The 22903-nt window shown below is 41.2% G+C and overlaps 1 protein-coding gene across 1 annotated transcript in view; it reads left to right on the forward strand.

Moving 5' to 3' along the window:
- The first annotated feature begins 22497 nt into the window (after window positions 1-22497).
- Window positions 22498-22903, forward strand: part of FOLH1 (folate hydrolase 1) — a 64071-nt gene continuing 63665 nt past the window's right edge. Inside the window, exon 1 of the mRNA XM_061120456.1 lies at window positions 22498-22698. Coding sequence (XP_060976439.1) covers window positions 22581-22698 — 118 coding nt within the window. The 5' untranslated portion in view covers window positions 22498-22580. The remainder of the gene's footprint in view (window positions 22699-22903) is intronic.

The following is a 22903-nucleotide window of genomic DNA, read 5'->3' on the forward strand; positions in this document are numbered from 1 at the left end:
GTCAGGACAGAATAGGTAGCCCTGGGCGTCAACCTAGAAATTTTCAGAGCTACTTGCCACATCCAGTTGCACCCTTGTCTCGAGCCCCTTGATGGTCATCCATGACAGGTGGGCTGGCTGGTGCGGGCTGCTTCCACCCTTTTGAGCCATTGTAAGTGAAGGCTTGGCACTTGACCTTAAGGTTCTTGGGTCCCAAGGACAGAGTGTTGCCCAATGTCCCAGTTGATGGCATTTGTAGCAAGCTGTTTCAGGAGGCTTGCCATGGTTTGGAAACTCTTTGACCCAATGCCCCACCTGTCTATAGATTAGGCTTTTCTCTCCTACTTTCTCCTTCAAGGACTCGGGGTTTGCCACAGGGCTTCTCTAGAAGGCAGCCAGCATTTGGGCATGCCTTGTCTCTTTCCATCTCTCCCTTTCCTGGCCCTTGGCCTCTCTCCTGCTTTCTATTATAAAAGTATTGGTGACTGTCTGGACCATCTGGTCTAAAGAGACAGCTAGGTCCTGCTGCTGTAGCTGTTGTAACTTTATCCTTATGTCTGACGCACACAGGGACAGGAGTTTGTCCTTTAAAATCACCTGTCCCTTGTAAGAGTCTAAGTCCAGATTGGTAAACTTTTAGGGGGCCTCTTTTACCCTTTCCAGAAAGGCAACAGTGTTCTGGTTGGGCTCATGAGTTCCTGCTGAGACCCTGGCATAGTACCATAACTAATAGATTTCCTAATAGGGTGGATTTCCTTAGGGTGACTCTTACTGAAGCTGATCCAACTCAGTACTGTTGCCTCCTGGGAGCCCGACGACCCCAGGTTAGGGTGCAGATCCCCAAGCAGATTGTGGCCTATCAACCTCCTGGAGATCAAATCCTCAAGCTGGTCAAGGCAGGTCGGCCTCCCAGGAATTAAGTCCCTGGGCAGGTAGAGGGATGTTGACCTCCTGGGACCCCCACACTGGTGGATCCCTGAGCAGGTTGAGGCATGGCAACCTCCCAGGGACTGGATCTCTGGGCACGTTGTGGCAGGTTGATCTCCTGGGATCCCCAGGCTGGAGTTCGGCATCCCCAAGATCTCCAGCTTGACTAGTTCTGGGAAGGATTAAGGAGTTATAATTAGAGCCAGGCATCCCCAGGTCAGGAACTGGATGTCCCCAGGGATTCTAGCAGAGGGGTGTTGGGTGGGCTTGACTCTTTGTTGGTTTGTCCACCTGGATGGGAATAAATAGCATGATGTAAAGCAATCTAAGCTTGTGGCCTGAGACTGGGAACCTAGCAAAATAGCCACAGGACTAATTCTCTTCTCACCTTGAAGGAATGTGTGTCTCTGACTTCCTCCCATAGTCCTCCATAAGATCAGTTTAGGGTGGAGATTTCATCCAGGGGGTATGTTCACAGCTTTAGGAGAAGAGTGGTAAGTGTCTGGGCCCAAATGGCCTGAAGAGATAACTCCCAAAGCAGCAAACATTGTTTCTGGAACATCAATTGCCCTCGAAGGGATGTCACCAACAGGTGGACTTCTAGCAGGCAGTGTGTGCCTGCCCCCTGCCCAGCGGGCCCACCGAGAGACGCTGTTTTCATAGTTGTAGGGAACCTGGATATGAAGGCCTGAATCCCTAGAGGGATTGGGTACTGTACAATATTTCCCTTTCAAGGGCCAACCATTTTCTGGTTGTCCTGCCAGAAAGTTGCAGAGGCAAAACTGTGGGCCCAGTCAGGGCTCAGGAAAAGAGCCCACTGTTTGAAAATAGAAAGTTGATAACCCTCCCAATGCTTTGCAGAGAGTGGCATTGATGGAGGGAGGAGCTGGAGGACAAGAGGAGAAAGCAGCCAGAAGACCGTGCTGAGGAATCCCCTTCAGAACCTGCTGGGAAAGTGGCTAAATGCCTGACCTGTGCCCACACAGTGTTCCTTGACCTGAACCTCGGCACAAGGGAGATTAAGGACAGAAGACCCTCACCAGCTTGGGCAACAGCTACTGGGGTGCAACGGACAGTGAGGCCTTGAGGACATGCTGGGGAGTAGCTGGGGAGTAGCCTGGCCAGTTACCCTTAGTTACAGCCACAGCTGCTGAATGTTCAAGGAGACAAGAAACGAGCAATTGTAAAGGAATTAGGACTTTGTTAGCCATATGGTCCTGGGCGAGGACCTCCTATCTTAACCAGAGATCTTCTGGAATCTAAGACTGAGCTGCATGAGCCTTCCGCTGAGTATGTTTTTGCTCTGCCAGTTCCTGCCACCTTCTGCTTCCCGTCACTTCCGCTGCGCTTGGCTTCCTCTGCGCTGGGTTTCCGCCGCTTTCGGCCACGTTGGACTTCTGCTGCAGTGGGTTCTACTGTGTGAGCTTTCATTGCATTGGACTGGTTGAGACAGAGAATATTGTGTAAAGAAGAGAGTGTAACTGTCTAAGTGGAAGGGATTGAGAACCAGTGTACAAATGTTAGCAGACAGGATCATGGTTAGCTCATTCCTAGCAACACGAAGGAAGAGAGAATATACACATAGGACAGGTTAGTTGACATGGTGGTAGCAGAACAGTGGAGATATCTGTCAATTGTTCTAGGTTACAACCAAGGACCTGAGTAGCTGAAGTAGAATGAAAGTGAGAAATGGACTATTTTCTGCCATAGCAATAAACAAAACATGTCGCTGTCATCAGTGATTGCATCCACTACCAGTAGCAGCCAACACCGATGGAGAGCTGGTAAGCCCTAAGGGAACTTAGGAGGGAAAGAATAACTACCGTTGAACAGCCATCGGACTATAGCTGCTTCCTGTGTATATTAGTTGCTCATTTGTGTCCGACTCTTTGTGACCACCAGTCTCCTCTGTCCGTGGAATTCTCCAGGCAAGAATACTGGAGTGGGTTGCCATTTCCTTTTCGAGGAGATCTTTCTGACCCAGGGATCTAACCTGGGTCTCCCACATTGCAGGCAGATTCTTTACGATCTGAGCCAACCATGGAAGACTGCCACTCCCTACAGTGTGCCCTGAGGAAATTCAGGATGTGAGAACACAGGATCCCAGAAAGCTTATCTGCATATCAAAGGAATGATTTCAGTGAGCCCAGACTCTTGCATCTTCCCACACAAAGAAAGGATTGATGCTGAAGCTGAAGCTCTGATACTTTGGGGCACCTAATGTGAAGAGCTGACTCATTAGAAAAGACCCTCATGCTGGGAAAGATTGAGGGCAGGAGGAGAGGGAGAGAGAGGATGAGATGGTTGATGGCATCACCGACAGGGAGACAGAGGATGAGATGGTTGGATGACATCACCGAATCAATGGACATGGGTTTGGGCAAGCTCCAGGAGATGCTGAAGGACAGGGAAGCCTGGTGTGCTGCAGTCTACAAGGTCTCAAAGAGTCAGGCACGACTGAGCGACTGAACACTGCAATACACAGATAGAAAACCATTAAATACTTTAACTTGAGATATCTGGTTTTCCTTTAATAAACAAGAATCTTTTGACTTCATACTACCGGCTCTCTGTTGCAAAACTTCTATGTAACCTGAGCCCCTACCCCACCCCACCCCTCACCTCCACCTCCTCAGAGGAGTTCTCTCAAGGTTGCTTGAGATGCTGCCTCCTGGGCTTGAAGTCCTAAAAATAATAATAAAACAGAACTCTCAACTGTTAGGTTGTGAGTATTTTTTAAGTTGACAGAAGTTCTCTGAAGAGGTCAGGATTTTGGAAATTTAATCCATGGACATTTATCCAGATTTATGACAGGAGTGTTGCAAAAACTGATATGACACACAGGAGTATTGTAAAGACACACATGATACAATCCTGAGGCAATAAAGAAAAGTAAAAGTAATAAAATCTGATGATATGAGCGAGCATCATGCTGGGAGATAAGACAGTCAGAGGGAAAATGATCTGGTAGGGTCCACTACGAGAAAGAAGGACAGATAATCTCTCCACGTTTAGGTCCTGTAACAGAAGAGGCATGGGGAACGGCGACCCCTTGAGAGCATGTATGCCTTAAATTGGTTATTGATATCTTTATACCAGCAAATGTTACTGTCCAAGCTTTCTTTGGTCACCGCACAACAGGCCAATAAATCAGAGATGAGGTGTTGAGACAAGGAATAAAGACTTTATTTGGAAAGCCAGCAAACTGAGAAGATGGTAGACGAAAATCTCCAAAAGACCATCTGATGGGGGTCTGGATGCCAGTATCTTTTACAGAACAGAGAGAGGTGGAGGTGAGAAAGTAAAGTAAACAGGCCATTAATCTTGCAAATGTCTCTTTGAATGGTCAGCCCCAAGGAGGGGATGTGTTCTGGCAGAAAGGCAGAGTCCCCGGAGGCAGACCGTCATGTATAGACAGCATTCTTTTTGCAAACAAAAGCAACGGGAAACAAAAGTTAAAGAAACTGATCCAACACAGAGTCGGATTTTATTCTTCCCTGTTACACAGATATTTATTGGAATGCCAAATACATCCAGGTCAGTAAATGAGGGCTACCTACACAAGGGCTTCAGCATTGTTTGCTCCTGCATTTAATGTTTCACTCTATTCATATGTGTTGGAATCTAGTGTGTTTTAGAGAAGATGGACACTCACATCCCTGCATTCTAGTGAATTTCCAACTCAGGAAACCATATTGTGCTTCTCTACATGTATTTCAATGGAAAAAAACCTCTTTGCTTCCTCTTTGGCGCTCAGCAGAAAGAATGCTGCCTGTATGTTTCCAGAGAGGGAGGCTGTAATCAAATGGAGCTTTATGTTGTCTCCTAATGGTGACACAGTCTTTTCAAAGTGCTTTCAGAGTCTGTAGAGGAAAAGTACCCAGCAGACATAAAACCTGCTAGGACCTTAATCATGCACTCTGAGCAGCAGATCACTCAAATATAATTGGCTTGAAATTTCATTTAATCTTGTTTTGTTGGACACATATAACCATCCCTGTTCCCCACGTCTTCTCTCTCCCAGATGTACAAATAGTGTTTTCCTGAATGTGCTCTCTTTTCCAATTCAAACAATTCTAATGATTCTTCTTTGACTAGAGTCTTTCACTTTGACAGTTCAATTTAGTACATCCACATGGTTATTATGAGCAAGATCTCAGGTCCTAGGGGAAAAAGGAATAAAAAGATGAATGAATTCTGGTCCCTTGCAGGCCAAGGCTTGCTGTGAAGAAGGAAATGTCATTCACACTGCTTCACTAATCTCTTGGCTAAGTGAGAACAGAACATTGTCTCAAGCCTCCTCACAGCAACAATTCCCTGGGTAGTGCCTGGAAATACGAATTATTAACAGATTCCTCAGATGCTTCCTGTGCACATTAAACCATTCTAATACACCTATATTTCTCATCTGGATCTTCCTTTTATTAAGGCCTAAAGGAGTCTATACTCCTCAATTCATTCCTGCCTCAATGTTTTAGCGTGTACATCATTTGGCCACCTGATGCGAAAAACTGAGTCATTGGATTGGAAAAGACCCTGAAGCTGGGAAAGATTGAGGGCAGGAGAAGAAGGGGATGGGGGGCAGAGGATGAGACAGTTAGATGGCATCACAGACTTAATGGACATGAATTTCAGCAAATTCTGGGAGACAGTGAAGGACAAGGAAGGCTGGCATGCTGAAGTCCATGGGGTTGCGGAGAGTCAGAGGCGACTTAGTGACTGAACAACAAAAATACTAAAACACATTAAAGGTCATGTTATCATTTACCGAAGTTCTATGTCTCCCTTTGTTTACTCTAAAGTAAACTTTACAGTCTTTATCTAGGAATAAAAAGTATTCTAAAAATCTGCTTGCAACCTATCCTCTGACTATATGGCAGGGAACAGGGGGAACGGCCCTCTTTCAGAAATAAACAGTGCATTGGAATTAGCAACCTCCTTCCAAATCATAGTCATTCCTTTGAGTCAGTCTTGATGATATGTAGTATGGTATAAAAATGTTGCTGAGAAACCTGACCTCTATTCACCAGTGCCAAATAGAAATAGGGAGACAAAACTTCAGAGGAGTAGAAAGGAGTAGCTTCATTACATTACAGGCAAAGTGGACATAGCAAGCTAATGCTAAGACTGTGCCCTCTTCCCTGGGAGGCTGGAAGAGGCCTTATGGTTTTAGGATGGAAAATAGGGCTGTAGATAAGGATCAGGGCTGATGTAGCCTTGCACACTTCTCCTTCCAGGGGCATTGAGACCTTTACAGCTGGTGTCTGGTGATTCCAGAACAGATTCTGGTGGCCCTTGGGTTACCATCCCATGACATTCCTCCTAGAAGGAAGAGTGCTCCTAAACAATTTTCTTAAAAAACTAGAAATAAACCTACCATATGACACAACAATCCTACTTCTGGGCATATACCTTGAGAAAACCGTAATTTAAAAAGACACAAGTACCCCAATGTTCATAGCATCACAATTTACAAGTCAGGACATGTAAGCAATCTAGATATCCATTGACTGATGAATGGATCAAGAAGCTGTGTTATACATGTATAGTGAAATATTATTCAGCCATAAAAAGGAACACATTTGAGTCAGTTCTAATGAGGTGGATGAACCTAGAACCTGCTATACAGAGTGAAGTAAGCCAGAAAGAGACAAACAAATATCATACATTAATGCATATATAAGGAATCTAGAAGAATAGTACTGACGACCCTATCTGCAGAGCAGGAATAGAGATGCAGGCACAGAGAACAGAGTGGTGGACACAGTGGAGGGAGGAGAGGGTGGGAGGAATTGAGAGGGTAGCATCGAAATATTAATATATGCAAAATAGATAGCTAGTGGGAAGTTGCTGTATAACACAGGGAGTTCATCCCAGTGCTCTGTGACAATCTAGAGGGGTGGGATGGAGTGGGGATGTGAGAGGGAGGTTCAAGAGAGATGGAATATATGTATACTTATGATTGATTCACGTTGTATGGCAGAAACCAGCACAATATTGTAAAGCAAATATCCTCCAATTAAAAATAAAAAAAAGAATGCTCCCAGAGGAAAGTGTTGTTAGGGGAATGTTGTCTTGGATGGAGTAAACATCAGGCTCACAGTACAACCTTAACTGGAAGGCAAACATTTTCACAGTGCAATTAAGCAAGAATGAGAAGGAAAGCAAACATCTGTAGTTTGAATGGGTGGAAAGAATAAGGGCTGAATAAAGGCTAACATGGGCTTCCCAGGTGGAGCAGATGGTAAAGAATCCACCTGCAATGCAGGAGACCTGGGTTCAATCCCTGAGTCAGGAAGATTCCCTGGAGAAGAGAATGGCTACCCACTCTAGAATTCTTGCCTGGAGAGTTCCATGGACAGAGGAACCTGATGGGTTACATAGTTCATGAGATTGCAAAGACTCATGAAATATATATATATATATATATACACACACACACACCCTCCCACAAAGATATATATATATGCTGCTAAGTCGCTTCAGTCGTGTCCAACTCTGTGCGACCCCATAGACGGCAGCCCACCAGGCTCCTCCGTCCCTGAGATTCTCCAGGCAAGAACACTGGAGTGTGTTGCCATTTCCTTCTCCAATGCATGAAAGGGAAAAGTGAAAGTGAAGTCATTCAGTCATGTCTGACTCTTAGCGACCCCATGGACTGCAGCCTACCAGGCTCCTCCGTCCATGGGATTTTCCAGGCAAGAGTACTGGAGTGGGTTGCCATTGCCATATACACAAAGATACAGGACTGAGCAAAGAGTCAGATATGACTGAATGACTAACAATATTCAACAACAAAAGCTAACATAATGGGGTGCCTCAACTAGTTTCTGCTCCTATAACATGAGATCAAAGCAATAGTTGAACAATTTCAACATCGTCTTCAACATCGTCATCTGTAAATTGAGACAACTATAGGACATGTCAAAAGCCTGTGAAAGTAAATAACATAATATAAACCTTTATTTACAAACAAACAAGCAAAAACCTTTATTTCAGTTTCTGGCACTTCAGGTCAGTGGCTCAGTCAAGTCCAATTCTTTGTGACCCCATGGACTATAGCACGCCAGGCTTCCCTGTCCATCACCAACTCCCAGAACTTGCTCAAACTCGTGTCCATCTCATCCTCTGTCATCCCCTTCTCCTCCTGCCTTCAATCTTTCCCAGCATCAGGGTCTTTTCCAAAGAGTCAGTTCTTCTCATCAGGTGGCCAAAGTGTTGGAGCTTCAGCTTCAGCATCAGTCCTTCCAATTAATATTCAGGACTGATTTCCTTTAGGATTTACTGGTTTGATCTCCTTGCAGTCCAAGGAACTCTCAAGACCACAGCTAAAAGGATCAACACTTTAGTGCTCAGCTTTCTTTATAGTCCAATTTTCACATCCATACATGACTACTGGAAAAACCGTAGCTTTGACTATGTGGACCTTTGTTGGCAAAGTAATATCTCTGCTTTTTAATAAGCTATCTAGGTTGGTCATAGGTTTTCTTACAAGGATCAAGTGTCTTTTAATTTCATGGCTACAGTCACCAATTGCAGTGATTTTGGAGCCCAAGAAATTAAAGTCTGTCAGTTTCCATTGTTTGCCCATCTATTTGCCATGAAGTGATGGGACTGGATGCCATGATTTTTGTTTTTTGAATGTGGAGTTTTAAGCCAGCTTTTTCACTCTCCTCTTTCACTTTCATCAAGAGGCTCTTCAGTTCTTCTTCACTTTCTGGCATAAGGGTGGTGGCTTATCTGCATATCTGAAATTATTGATATTTCTCCCATCAATCTTGATTCTAGCTTGTGCTTCATCCTGCCTGGCATTTCGCATGATGTACTCTGCATAGAAGCTAAATAAGTAGGGTGACATATAAACTTTTTTATTTCATATGATAAATATATTAAACTTTTAAAATATAAAATTTATATTTTTATTTTATATAATAAAAATATAAAATTTATAAAAGTTTTTATTTTATATTTTAAACTATAACCAAACTAAATATTGTCATATATACCTAGAATATTGCTCACTTAACATTTCAGTTATTTTCAATTACCCACGTCAGTGATTTATTGCAATCCCAGACACATAGAAAATGAGCAATAACTGTTATAACATCTTTATATCTGTTATCAAAAAAAATTATCATTACTATGTGCTGTTTTATTTTCAAAGATTATATCAGAATTTTTACAGCAGCTATTACAGCTTGTTAAGCAAACAATTAAGAATGAAAGTACTAAGGAGCTTAAGTAATTTTAAAAGCGAAATAGTTACAAAGTGAGAGGAATTGACATTACTCTGTTATCACTTCTCTTAAACCACAGCTCTTGACTCCTGGTCTGGTGTTCTTTTCATTAAACAGCAAAGTCCAGTTAGTTGGCTTAATTCTTCAACCATTCTAGAGAATGTCACCTCAAAACCTCACTCTCAATTCTTTGTCACACTCCCCATTCCTCTCCCCTCTCCTATGACTCACTTGCTATGAAAAGGCAGAGCTAGAACAGAAGAACAGATTAAGTTCCTCATCAGAAAGAGCAAAAAACAAGCTCCGAATTACAAACATTGCATTAACATCACTTCATAGGATCATGTCAGAGTTACAGGTGGATGAGCCAACACTGAGGAACAGCTTGATTTTCCCGCCACTTCTGAAGGATAAAGAGGTCTTTCTCCCCCAAAGCCATTCTCCCCCAAAGCTAGTAAACTTATATTGCACAAAGAACATTTTTTAAAGCATATTATTGATCAATAGCTCAAAACACAACTTATTTGGTTCAGTTGCTGGAGGAAAAAAAGCATGGAAATTCATAAAATTTCTTAACTGAGATATAGTACATTTTGGAAATGGACTCAATCATAGTACAGATGTTTCTGAAGAAAATAACAAGTATTCTAGTGCAGGAGGGCATTGAGTACCCCCAATATATCAGAAAAGTGTGAAACAGCTCACAAACAACCTCTTCTAAGCCCTCAAATGATTGCTTGATAAACTACAACAACAACAACAAAAGTCCTTATAAGCCTAAATAACTTGCATTAGAGATATCACTGGCAAGGGACCCTTGCCTGATACTGACTTGACTTGCAAAATCCAAAATCTTGAACAGATAGATGAGCAGTGTTAAATTTAGTAAGCCATAAAGCCATTAGACTTTGTGGCCCTATTTCATGGTGGCCTATGTAAGCAAACCCAAATCTAGCCCTGTAAATGCCTCAACCAAAATGCTAAGCACAACCAATCATAAACAGGGAACAAACCTCAACCTATACCCAAGGAGTAATCTTCTTACTTCACTTCCACCTTTTCTCTAGAAAAGCTTCTCCCTGCACTCCTGTCTATGGAGCATTTCTAACCACTTCTGGTTTGGTGCTGCCAGATTCCATTTGATTTTTGCTCAAATTAACTCTTAAAGTTTTTAATATACCTGAGTTTATCTTTTAATGGTTCTGGTATCAGAAGAGGGAACCAAAGGAGGTTCCCTTCAACTAAAGCTCCCAGGAGCAAGAAGCAACCAACCAATCAAAGCTAACTGCTGAGACCCCTGAACTCCCTGCTTTCTCAGTGCCTCTGGAGATGGTGGGTTGTTGTTGCATAGTTGCAAAGTCATGTCCAACTCTTTGTGACCCCGTGGATTGTAACTATGCCAGCCTCCTCTGTCCATGGGATTTCCCAGGCAAGAATAATTAAATCTTTGCTATTTCCTTCTCCAGGGGATCTTCTAGACCCAGGGATCAAACTCTCATCTCCTACACTGGCAGGCAGATTCTTTACCCCTCAGCCACCTGGGAAGCCGGAGATGATAGTTATCTCCTCTTTAATCCTAGCTCTGTGGCTTTTGTATAATTAGCTTCCAGACTTTATCTGTGCATTTCTTTTTCCAGATCAGGTCCAGAAATTGGCCAGAGTCAGATTGGGTTTGACTAACTGGACTGGATCTGGAGTTGGCCTGGATCTGAGTTAAGTTTTGGATAAGTAAATTTTGTCTTAAGGCTGAACAAGCAGTTAACCAATGAAACTTCTGAAGTACAGTTGCCATAGTGGAGTAACTTTAATTTAGATAAACTTATTTATTTATGAGGTGTCTTAGAGAAAAAGAGGTCTCAGCCAAGAACTCATCATAAAGGGTAGAGGGAAAATTTTTATTCCTGTTACCATTTCTGGTGACCAAGATGGGACCTGCTAGGATATCCTATTATTTCCAGAGCCTACAGATGGGATCTTAGGAAAACTGGCAGAAGTCAGCAAAGGGTGAGAATTCTTACCTAAGTCAGCTCTCTCATATCTCTGTCTGTGGTGCTTGGTAGAAAGAAAAGTAAATTTTACATTGTTACTTCCTTTCCAAATTCAGATTTGAAGGGAAAAAAATGGTAAGAATTAGATCTTTGAATTTTGATTCATGAATTTGCTTTCAGATACTCGCTGGTTGTCAGTCCTTTCTTTCCCAGGAAGAGCTATTACCTTTTTTCTGTCTTGTCTTGTGTCCTGAGAACTTGGGTTGACAACTGTCAGGTTGGGCCCCCCAAATATGGCCAGAGAGAAATGTGAGTTACACCTTATTTGTGGCTGGATATAGAGGGACAGCCTGGAGCAGGGCATGACAACCCACTCCAGTATTCTCACCTGGAGAAACCCATGGACGGAGGAGCCTGGTGGGCTACAGTCCATGGGGTCACAAAGAGTCGGACAGGACTGAGCGACTAAGCACAGCATAGAGGAACAGAAATGTGGGTTGCACTTCATGTGTAGCTAAGGTCCTACCATTTTTGAAGTGGCTCTGGATATCGAGAAGATAGTATCTTTTGCGTCCCTTTGGGTCATTGGGAATTAGGAGGACACTGAAAAATGTTAGATGGCTGAAGGCATCTGCAACACTTAAGTTTGTGACAGTCTTTTTTCCAAAGTCCTAGCTTGCTGCAATAATAGCAGAAATTAGGAGGACTTTGGTTTTGTCTGGGAAACTTCAGGTTTGGGAACCTTCATTTGATGGAGTTGAAAATTAAAAATTTCAGCAATCTTTTTCTTAGATGACTCATCTCAGGTGCAAGTCAGCTGATTTGCCAAATTAACTAAACCTGGAGTTGACATAGTTTCTTGTTACACCCTGATCCTTTTAGCTTAAAAAGAAAGATGCCAGTTCAGCATGTCAGCAAACATAGAGCTAAAGGCTACCCAAGCAGATTCAACATCTGAAGGAAGATGAGAATTTTCTCTGAAAAAACCTGGTTGATTATAATAGCTATAAGATGGTTCATTGGATTTTTGTGTGCTAACCTGAATTTTGTTCCAATCAATAGGCTTAAGAAAAGCTACTCTAAGAGTTGGGTCGATTTCTTGAGAGAAGGTTCTAGCGTCTTGCCAAAAGTTAGGAGTTTGTTTTTCTAAATCTCTTTCAAGAAGTTCTCACTGGACAAATTTCATCCAATGTTTAGTTTGACTCTCACCAACATGCATGTAAAGTAACAGACATAGATCAGAAAAAACAAACAAAAATAGGTTGGAAAGTTTGATAACCAAGTTAACTTCTTCAGCAAACCTGTGGAGAGGGTGTGGTCCTTCATTACTTTTGGAATCTCTTTTTAATTATGTCTCACAATTTGGCCTTAGTCCAGGGAACATAAAAAACTTGGGGTTTGTTTGAATTCTCAGAAGACTTAACTTCAAAGGGCAGGTTCTAATAGGTTCAGAGGAGGAGGAAGTGGGGAAAGGTTTAGGGGGGAAAAAAGGGAAATTTGGTGAGAGAATTGGGATGAAGAAGCAGAAGTTATAGAGAAGGTGAAGACTGAGCAGAACAGAAAGAGAAAGATGGCGGGGCGGGATGGGATGGCGCTGAGCACAAAGATGGCAGTCATGTATCTGGATAAAAAGATCTGGGGCAGGGGGAGGGAGAGAGAGGCCTCAGAAGCCATCTTGTCTTCTTCCATTTGTTTGCCTCAGTTAATTTAAAAATTGTATTTGGCAGAGAGACAATTTTAGATGTCTGATAATACTTGGAAGCCTTGAACTACCAATTGAAATAAGTATCCCATTCAGTTCTGACAATTTTAGAGCCAAGGCTGTCCAATTTAGGTTTAAGAAAAGTACGTTTGGGGAGTTCAAAAAGTTACCCATAATGGAGATCAATGTTCTACATTACTTTTGGTTAAGTAGGTTCATTTAGATAGAAATTTGCATGAGGAGGGACTATTGTTTTTATTCATAAAACCAGCTGGAGTCTCTGAAATGAGAGGGTGAGCTCAAAACTTTTAGATAACTTGGATTCCATTTCTTAGAGGTTTTACTCTAGAGAAAAGGAAAGAAAAATCCTACACAGCATAGTTTCAATAGGAACAGCCTGGTTCCAAAGGAATCCAACCAAAGACTTAGCACACATTTCCAATAGAAGCAGCCCAGTTTCAAAAGAGTCAGGTCAAAGTGCCAAATGAGTACTCACAAAAAAAGCAAAGCCTTTAACAGAAGGGACAAAGCCTTCAAAAAAAAAAAAAAAAAAATCAGGTCCCTTGAATAAAGACTTAAAAGTTTTAAAATGCAAATAGAGCAGAGCCTCAAGGGTCTGCAAAAAAAACCAATGAGTTCAAACACAGTTTGGATCCCACTACTACTCTTTTCTAAACATGTGAGTTTTGTATTATTATACTGTTACCAAAAAATAGGATTTGCCTCCTGGTGGGTGTCAGCCAAATGGCACAACCAAGTGAAGGGTGGGGAGAAGGAAGTATTTATTACTAGCAGCAAGTACAGAGAATGCTGGGGATCTTTCTCCCAAGGAGTTTCTTTCTGAACAGCAAAATAGGGCAAGCTTTAAGCTAAGGGTACATACATACTCATGAAGGGATTTGAGCAGAGGAGAATTCAGTATAGAATTGGTGCAGTTTGACAGAATCCAAGTTGTAGTTGATGGAGTTCAGAAAGGGTCAACATCATCATTTCTTAGGTTCCAGCTGATTAAGTGATTGAGTCCTCAAGGGGGTTTGAATTCTGCAAAACAGCTCAAAAATGTGTTTTTGGTTAATCTTTGCCATTGCGACAGTCTTTACAACTGATTTATTATCTTTGTTATTGCTACTTCTCTTGCCTGATAACAGTCATTTGTTGTTGAATTGGTTTGTTCTTATAAGATCATTAATTACTGAGACGTGTCCAAGAACAAGCATTGTGGCCAAGCTTCAATCACAAAAATGGCTTTTCTTACATCAAGAAATCCTTTTCTGGTTTTCTTTCTTCAGGGACCTCTACCCTATCTGTTTCTTGGCTAAAAGTTTAGAACCATAAGGTCTCTGTTTGTGTCTGTCTGTATATTTATGTATGCCCATGTATGTATAAGTGTGTGATATTTTTCTACTTCCGATGATATTGCCAAAGTTAATTTTTAAAGAACTCTATTTGATTGGCTTAAAGACAAACATTTCTATACATTAGAAATACTCTCAGAAATATAGACACTAAAAAAAAAAAAGAAAGAAATATAGACACTAACTCAAATAGTTTTTGGAATTAAAGACCATCCCTGCACTTGAGTTAGTCTAATATGGAAGAAAAGCTTTCTAGAGTAATTTCATTTCCTTCACACTGTAACAGATATGTAGGTGGAGTACTACAGCAACACATAAAATGAAAACATCTTCTTACCAAAGTCCAGAAAAAGTGAAAAGCAGAGATGGTATTTGAGAAGAACCTTAATACATAACCAGAACACTCCCAGAAAGTTAAGCGGTAATGGACATTTGAGGCAAATGAGACAAATTTTACAAAGTTCAGTGCCACAAAATAGCCAAGAATGTTTCAGAAACCACTTACAATTCCATGTGACAAGTTTTTATGATAGGTGATAGCAGAAGAGAATGGGGGAGTACTGTTGAATAAGAGATGTGGCTGGAGAGCTTAATTATTGAGGATTAAATGTTGCAAGTAAAACAAACTAAAGTTAGTTTCAAGAAAAGGGAGAGTGGGCAAAGGGACAGATGTTTATTACAAGGATAAAATAAGGGTATCTCAGAACCCAAAGGTAGGAAAAACACTGGGTCTCAATAAAACCTGAAATCAAGATCTTGAAGGTCAGGAGTTAAAGGAATACTCCATTTCTAATACTATTTCTGCTCCTACCTGGTCATGTGCTTTATTCTACTTTCTAGTTAACCTTAGTTCTCTGTGAATATACCCATGTGGTAGGCAGAAGCTGACTGCTCATATACATAACACTTCCAGCCACCTCAATCTCCAATTCAACACCACAGCAAAAAAAGATCTTCCTCTAAGCTCAATTAGGTATCTATTCTTCATTTAACTATTAATAACTGCACCCAGAAGCATGAGGTTTTCAAGGTGTCCACTATAAGAATAGACTTGTATAAGGTCTTGGGGAAGAAAAAAATTATATATATATACATATATATATATATCTTGATGAAAAACATTACACTTTATTTAATTTTAAGAGAATTAAATTAAGGGAAATTAAGGGAAAAAAAGAGTAAAGGTAAAGATTTTCAAGCAAGAAATCAAATGTGAAGGACTTCCCTTGGTGGTCCAGTGGCTAAGACTCTGAGCTCCTAATACAGGGGCCCCAAGTTCAATCCTCTGGCAGGGAACTGGATCCCACATGCTGCAAATAGAAATCCCATGTGCTGCAACCAGGACCTAGCAAAGCCAAATAAAACAAGTAAATAAAACAAATATTAAACAAAAAATCAAATGTGATTGTATTTATCTTTTAGGAGGACCCGGTTGGTGGTCGGCTTTGACTGAAAGAGATAAGAACTACCAGATTTACTTTGTTTGCTGTTGTATATGCTGGCGTACTTTCTGATGCAGAGGAGACTCTCAATAAATATTTCATAAGTAAGTGGATGAAGAATGACTTTGCATTTATCCTGAACAATAATGGAGAATGGTGTCATTGATTCAGATGGAGCTGACAGAGAAGTCTGGCTGGAGATGGGGTGATGTTGGAGAGTGGAAAGTGAAGGTGTTGGGGGTGGTGGTGAAGTGACTGATAAGTCAGGTTAACTGGACCAAGGGATGCCCGCAGAGCTGCAGAACATTAGTACTGGTTGTATCTGTGAGGGTGTCTCTGAAAGAGACTAGCATCTGATCTGGTAAACTGAGTAAAGATTCACCTTTACCAGTGTGATCGGGGTCTTAATTGAACACACAGGTGAAGGAACGGTGTATTTCTTCTTGTTCTTCTTTTCCTGCTCTCGGACATCAGAGGAAGTGGTTCCTGGGCCTCAGACTTGAAGACTAGAGACGCACCCCTCCACACACCTTCTCAGGCTTTCGGACCAGGACTAAATTTTACCATCAGCTCTCCTAGCTCCCCAGCATTCAGACAGCAGACTGTGGGACTTCTTGGCCTCCATAACCAGGGGAGCCAATTCCCGTGATAAATCTCCTCTTCCGTATATTTCTACATAGCCTGTCAGCTCTGTTTCTCTGGAGAACTTTTACTAATACTGGTTGTCAGTCACTCAGCCCCTCTCTGTTCCTGTGAAGTTTGAGGGGCCTGGTAGACCCTAAGGTGGAGATCTCAATTCAGCAATGGAACGTTTAATTCTGGATCTCTGAAGTGAAGTCTCGGCAGACAACAAATGTAAAAAACCAGCGGATTCTATCGAGATAAATGATATTTAGTGACACTGACTTCTGTAATGTATCTATTGGATTAAAAAATTAGAAGTTATTTTTTTTTTTAATAAAGTCCAGTGGACATTCTTGATTGCTGGTCATTCCTCCAAACAGTGATTCAGAAATTGATGCTTTTTGTGTCTTGAGGCTATACCATTCCCTAGAGCCTCTGATATCTCTGCTAGATCTTGTGTGTTCAGCCACATAATTGAGGTGAATAGAGAGAGGATTATGGAGGAAGTATCAAGGGCTAGGCTTGGCAGTGGTGTATAACACTTCCTTCTATATTTTGTTAACTCTTACACAGTAACATAGCCCTACTTAACTTCAAGGGAGAGTGAGACTTGTGGTCTAAGCTGTACGCCTAGGAAATAGGATATATGTTGGTGAACAGTTTCTGCCAGGGCATGATGGGGCTTGGAGTTTAAAGTCACCTGAAGGGATGCTACAGAAAGAAGAGAACCCAGAGCTAAAGGCAGAGGTTTCAGGCAGCCTAACAGTTCAAGGGCTGTTAAAGGGGGGGCTGGCAAAAGAGGCTGAGAAGGAATGCCAGGCAGTTTAAGAGAAGTGGTGTCATCTAGTCCAGAAGAGAGAGTGTTCACTGGGGAACCAGCATTTCACCTTACTAAACTCTCTGAGGATCTGCGTTGCAATATTTTAAAAATCTTTTTAAATGTCCTTAAGGGCAGGTTTTATATATATAAAAAAATCTATCCAGAATTTTACTTTAACTTTTATAATCATTATTTGGGTGACTGAAGTTAGAAATTAAAGAAAACAAAAACCTTGTTCTTTAACTTCTTTAATTTCTGCATATGTGTCTTATTTAATTTATAAATCTAATAAATTTTAACAATAACTGGGATCTTTTAAAATTTTAGTATTATGTTTACACACTTAGTTAATTAAATATTGTTAATCATTTTAAACAGCATTTATACATGTAACATATTCTGTTAATTTTTAGGCAATTCAATCATCTAACAAATCTTATCAAATAGTTAAAATTAATTCTCATCAGTCTAAAATTTTAATTTATAATTATGGAGAATATTAACTTCTTTTACATATTTTGGAAAAATTGCATATAAAGACAGTAGGTAACTGAATTATTCAACTATACAGCTTATATTAGAATCAAGTCTAATTGAATAGACCAAATTCTCTTAAATATCACAAAGCACAGTTTTGAAATACTAAATAATTAATGGAATAATACATAATCTGATTACCTGAACATTTCTATGTTTCAATCTAAGTATTCTAGAGTTTAAAATCTACTATCTCACGAGTGAAACATTGGTGTCATTTCGAAGATTCTTCAATGATACTCTCTTACATGTTTGGCTTATTTACCTGAAATACTGACCAGAGACATTGTGCCTATTATGCTCTATGTGTAGTCATTATATCAACTCATTTAACAGTCTTGTAGATCTAATAACCAACAGACATTACATACTTGGGTTTAGATTTTATGTAATTTTTCTTCTCACAAAACTTTGCAACCTGTTTTTACCAAAGTTCCAGGAGTAAGAAATCCCAACTGAAGCAAAGAAAAATCTTATTAGTTTGGTGTTTCTGTGACCCAGGCCAGTTCTTGGCCCATGGTGATAATTTTAAGAAATGCTTTTCGGATTGAATAAAATACCTTTATGAGCATATGTTAGTAAAGGACAAAAATGCTTTTTCTCATTACTGAATTAAATACTTGTATTTTGCACCATACTGTTTATTGTTTAAAAGAGCTTTGTAACTAGGTAATAACTACTCATCATCTAGTAGTTGCGGTGCAGTTCATTCATTTAAAAGCTTTTATTGTGTAAGTGCTATGTGACAAGGGCTTCCCAGGTGGCGCTAGTAGTAAAGAACCCGGCTGCCAAAGAAGGAGACATAAAGAGACCCAGGTTCAATCCCCACGTCAGGAAGATCCCCTGAAGGAGGGCATGGCAACCCACTCCAGTATTCTTGCCTGGAGAATCCCATGGACAGAGGAGCCTGGCGGGTTACAGTTGATAGGGTTGCAGAGTGAGACTGAAGTGACTTAGCATGCATGCATTACGTGAGAAGCACTCTGCCAGGCCCAACAGGCCGAGTTTTCAGTCTAGAGATGCTATAAGAGTTGGTAACTGGTGCAGATGCAAATATTCCGTTTGCATGGACAAACAATATACTTGCCTGTCCTGTGTTTCCTTTATTTAATATTTCTATTCTAAATATATTATTTCATGCCCTGGAAGATGAAAAGGATGGTCAGGTTACATTTTAGCTTATCTTGTCCACCTACCTACAAAGTGATGCCGTACAATTTTTGTGTGTATGGATGGGCATACGGTACTGTGAAATATTTCAAGGTATTCTTCAAACAAACACTAACGAGGTTAATATGAATCATTAGGTATAAATGTGGAGCCCATAATGCCTTCTGAACATCAGCTATTGCTATTCTTTTTGGCTTGCAATCTCTGCTTTCTGGTATTGTTATTTATCTCTGTATTTAAGCCCTATCTTCCCCCTTTGAATAAAGCTCTTCAGTAACAGAAATCATCTCTTATACAATCTCATAATTGTTTCAACTCTTAGTATAATGTCATCCAATCATTCAAAAGGATGTTTCTATATATGAAGCATTGTGATAACTCTGGAAAATAGATGGGAACATGATATTGTTCCTGGCACCAAGAAGCTTAAAATCTGAAAGGGAATAAGAGAATAAAATGTGCAACAAAAGGCTAACACATAAGATTAAGGAAAACTAGAGATCAGTGTGTTAGTAGTAAATGTCTATGAATATCAAGAGCACAACATAAGTGTTTTTAAGCAGGTTCTTTAAAGAGAGAAAACATTATGCATATAAAAGTGGAAATAAAATATCCAAATAGAGGAATACATTTGCAATTTTGAACACTTTCAAATAAAGCATTATTAAACATATTTTATATTTCCTTGGGAATTTGTGAATCATAATAAATGTGTGAAGGAAGTAAGTGGTTCAGGGTTGGGGAGAGTACTGTATGAAATCAGTGCTTTTGAAAGCTCAAATAGGCACCCAGGCAAGGTGTAGTGATGACAGATTCTTCATTTGTCATTAGGTGACATAATACATAGTGAATTAGCAAGCAAATGGTTTTCTTTTTTAGCATTAAAATTGTTCTTCAGTCACTCATTTGTTTAATGAAAGCGTATTTATCAAATAGTTATTTTGTGCCAAAAATTATGGGTATAAACATGTGTCAAATAAAGTATCTGACCTCGAAAAAGATCACAATATTCAGGAAGATAGACATATAAACACAGTTACAATACAGAATGATAAATGTTATAATCAAGAGAAATAAGAGCACGTCCCACTGGATTTGGTATTCTTCTACAAGTCCTTATATAGAGGTCATCTATAATCTTTCCTCAATAGTCAAAGAAAGGAGTATAATGTGATCTAACACTTATCAAAGCACTTGTGTTTTTGTAGGGGAGGGAGTAATTTAACTTCACTAAAGCTTAGTTTCTTCACCTATAAAAGGGAAATAATAATAAAAATGACAATAGAAAAATCTAGTATGGCTTGCAAAATCACTTCTTAGAGATTCCAAATTCTTTTGGGCCTTGGTAGTCAAATAAAATTATCTTTCAAAGCATATAGTAAGTGCTTACCATGTAGAATGTGCTCATGATATTAATTAGTCATTAATTACTCATAAGAGCTATGTCTTTCCCACTAAACTGTATGCTTCATGAGGGGAGAAGGAATCCTTTCTATAAGATAAAAAATTTTCATTTGTTCTCTGATTTCTTCAAATGTGTTCAGTTCAGTTCAGTTGCTCAGTCGTGTCCGACTCTTTGCGAATCGCAGCACGCCAGGCCTCCCTGTCCATCACAAACTCCCGGAGTTTACTCAAACTCATGCCCATCGAGTCGGTGATGCCATCCAGCCATCTCATCCTCTGTCGTCCACTTCTCCTCCTGCCCCCAATCCCTCCAAGCATTGTAAAGGCTATTAACTAAATTGTCATGTAGTTCTCATATTGTTCAAAAACTCTTCTTGTACTTAATAAATATAATTTGTCTCATTTACATTCACATATGACCTTCAGAACACCTTTATTAACACATAGTTCTTAATAATGTTATCAGATGATCCTTTTTTTTTTTTTTTTTTTTTTTTAAACAAATGACATGACACATTATGTGACTCTTGAGGATTTAGGGTTTAGACAGGACCAGAACTAAAGCTTAAGTCCAAGTCTTCTGACTTCAAGCCCAGTCTCCCAATATAAGCAAAGCTCATAGCAAATATATCCCATGCTCAATGCAGACAGGACAGTGATTTAGAGTGAGATAAGCATTGGATTATGTTTTAGCTTTGTGACTTTGAGCAATTTATTCCATCTCATTAAATTTCAGTTTTTCTATGTGTAAAATGGGAAAAATTACAGTATCAACTATGAAAGGTACCAATGATTAAACAAGTTAATGTATATACAAACTGTCTCATTTAGAAAGTGCTCAGTGAGTATTATTTTTCCACCATTCCTGGTTAGAGTTGACAACAAGAACATTAGGCAGCATTCAAGAAATAAAAGATATTGTTAGAAAGGGATTAAAGGTTAGGGTTAAGGTTCCATAACCGTAACCTGTCCTAGGTTATCTAGTAGTTGTCTTGGTTCACTGTTGGCATTTTAATTCTCCTATATCTCTTCACTTAGCTCAGAAATTCTTTATATAAAGTACCCAAGATTCTCTACCATCTAGCCCTGTCTCTCCTCACTCTCTCTGTCCTCTGCCTTTCCCAAAGGAACCTATCTGCCTTTCCTTGACTACTCCTCCCGCAGCTCCCAGGGCCCAAAGTTTCTCGTTATCTCCAGCAGATTCAAGCTCTGCTATTTCCTGGATTTGTTAAATACAATGTTCCCATTAAGCACTCCTAGCTAAAGGCCATGTATGCAGTTTCCCTTACAGATTTTAAGAACATCATTGATTTTATAAAGCCTGTGGTTATTCTCATCCTTTAGATACCATTGTTATTATTTTTAAAGAATTTATGACAAGGGTAGAATTATGTGCGATTGACTTGTCAGGTTAATTCAAGACTGATTTCACGCCCACAACGTAATAGAGTGTCAAGTGCAGCTGGGATATGAAACGAGATAAAGTCTCCGCCTTCAGCAAATTCCAGTATCATTTCTTTAAAAATGGTTGTGTAATGTAAAGGCAGGGATAATTTCCTAATAGTTTATTAATGTCAGTGATCTTCATTAGGAAAAACTGCACAGTGGTAACTCACATTGACATCAAAATTCACTCCCTGAATCCAAATCAGTGCCAAAATAGGGCACCGCCGTTCTCTACTCGATTTTCCTCATTGCAGGGCTGTAACAGTATTTAATGGGGCTCCCCGGATGGCTCAGTTGGTAAAGAATTCGCCTGCAGTGCAGGAGACTCCGTTCCATCTCTGCGTTGGGAAGATCCCCTGGAGAAGGGACCGGCTACCCACTCCAGTGTTCTGGCCTGGAGAATCCCATGGACTATACGGTTCACGGGGTCGCAAAGAGTCGAGTGGGATCTCAGGTTCGAGAAAAAGTTCTTGAGAAATAATTTAGTCTACCAACTAGCCTGCAACATGTATTTTCCTAGAGAGAAAAAAATAGAGGACCCTTCCATTGAATTTCGCGGGATGCAGTTTTCTTTCTGTCCATAGGACTGTGCCCTGGAAGTGCAGAAAGGAGAAGCGTTTGTCCTCCGCTTCCTCCTTCCCTTTGTTCCTCCTTTTTCTTTCATGTTAAAATAAGGGCTAGAAATCCTCAAGCTAAACTTTTTCTCTCTTTAAAGCACCTCTCCGCGGAGTCGGGGTTTGCCCCGGGACGGCTCCGCCTCTCGCTCGCCCGGATTGGTTGGGAGCCGAGAGGGGCGGAGTCCGCGGAGCCCCGGCGGGGAGCGCACTCCCGGCGGCCGGGCTGAGCGGCTCGGCGCAGGGGAAAGGCGCCCTTGCCCCGCCGCCCGCGAGGCTGCAGCGGGGTTGCTGCACGGTCCCCGGAGGCCCCGCCGCCGCCGCGCGCCGAGATGTGGAACCCGCTTCACGAAACCGACTCGGCCTCGGTGGCCTGGCCCCGTCCGCGCCGACTGTGCGCGGTGGCCCTGGTGCTGTGCGCCGGCCTCTTCGTCCTCGGCTTCCTCTTCGGTACGAGGGGGAGGACGGGGGTCCGCGCCACGCTCGGCCCCCAGCCCGCCCGCCTGCCCCGCGGCCCGCCGGGCTCCGGGGCCCCCTGCCGCGGGGTTCCTGCTGCTGGGCTCCGGGGCCGGGATCGGGCTGGGGGGCGTGCGGACCAGCTCCCGCGGGTTAGGTGGGACTTAGTTGCCGGGGAAGCACGTTTGCGTTCCGGACG

This window comes from Dama dama, chromosome 2, assembly GCF_033118175.1.
Source record: "Dama dama isolate Ldn47 chromosome 2, ASM3311817v1, whole genome shotgun sequence".
Classification (NCBI taxonomy): domain Eukaryota; kingdom Metazoa; phylum Chordata; class Mammalia; order Artiodactyla; family Cervidae; genus Dama; species Dama dama.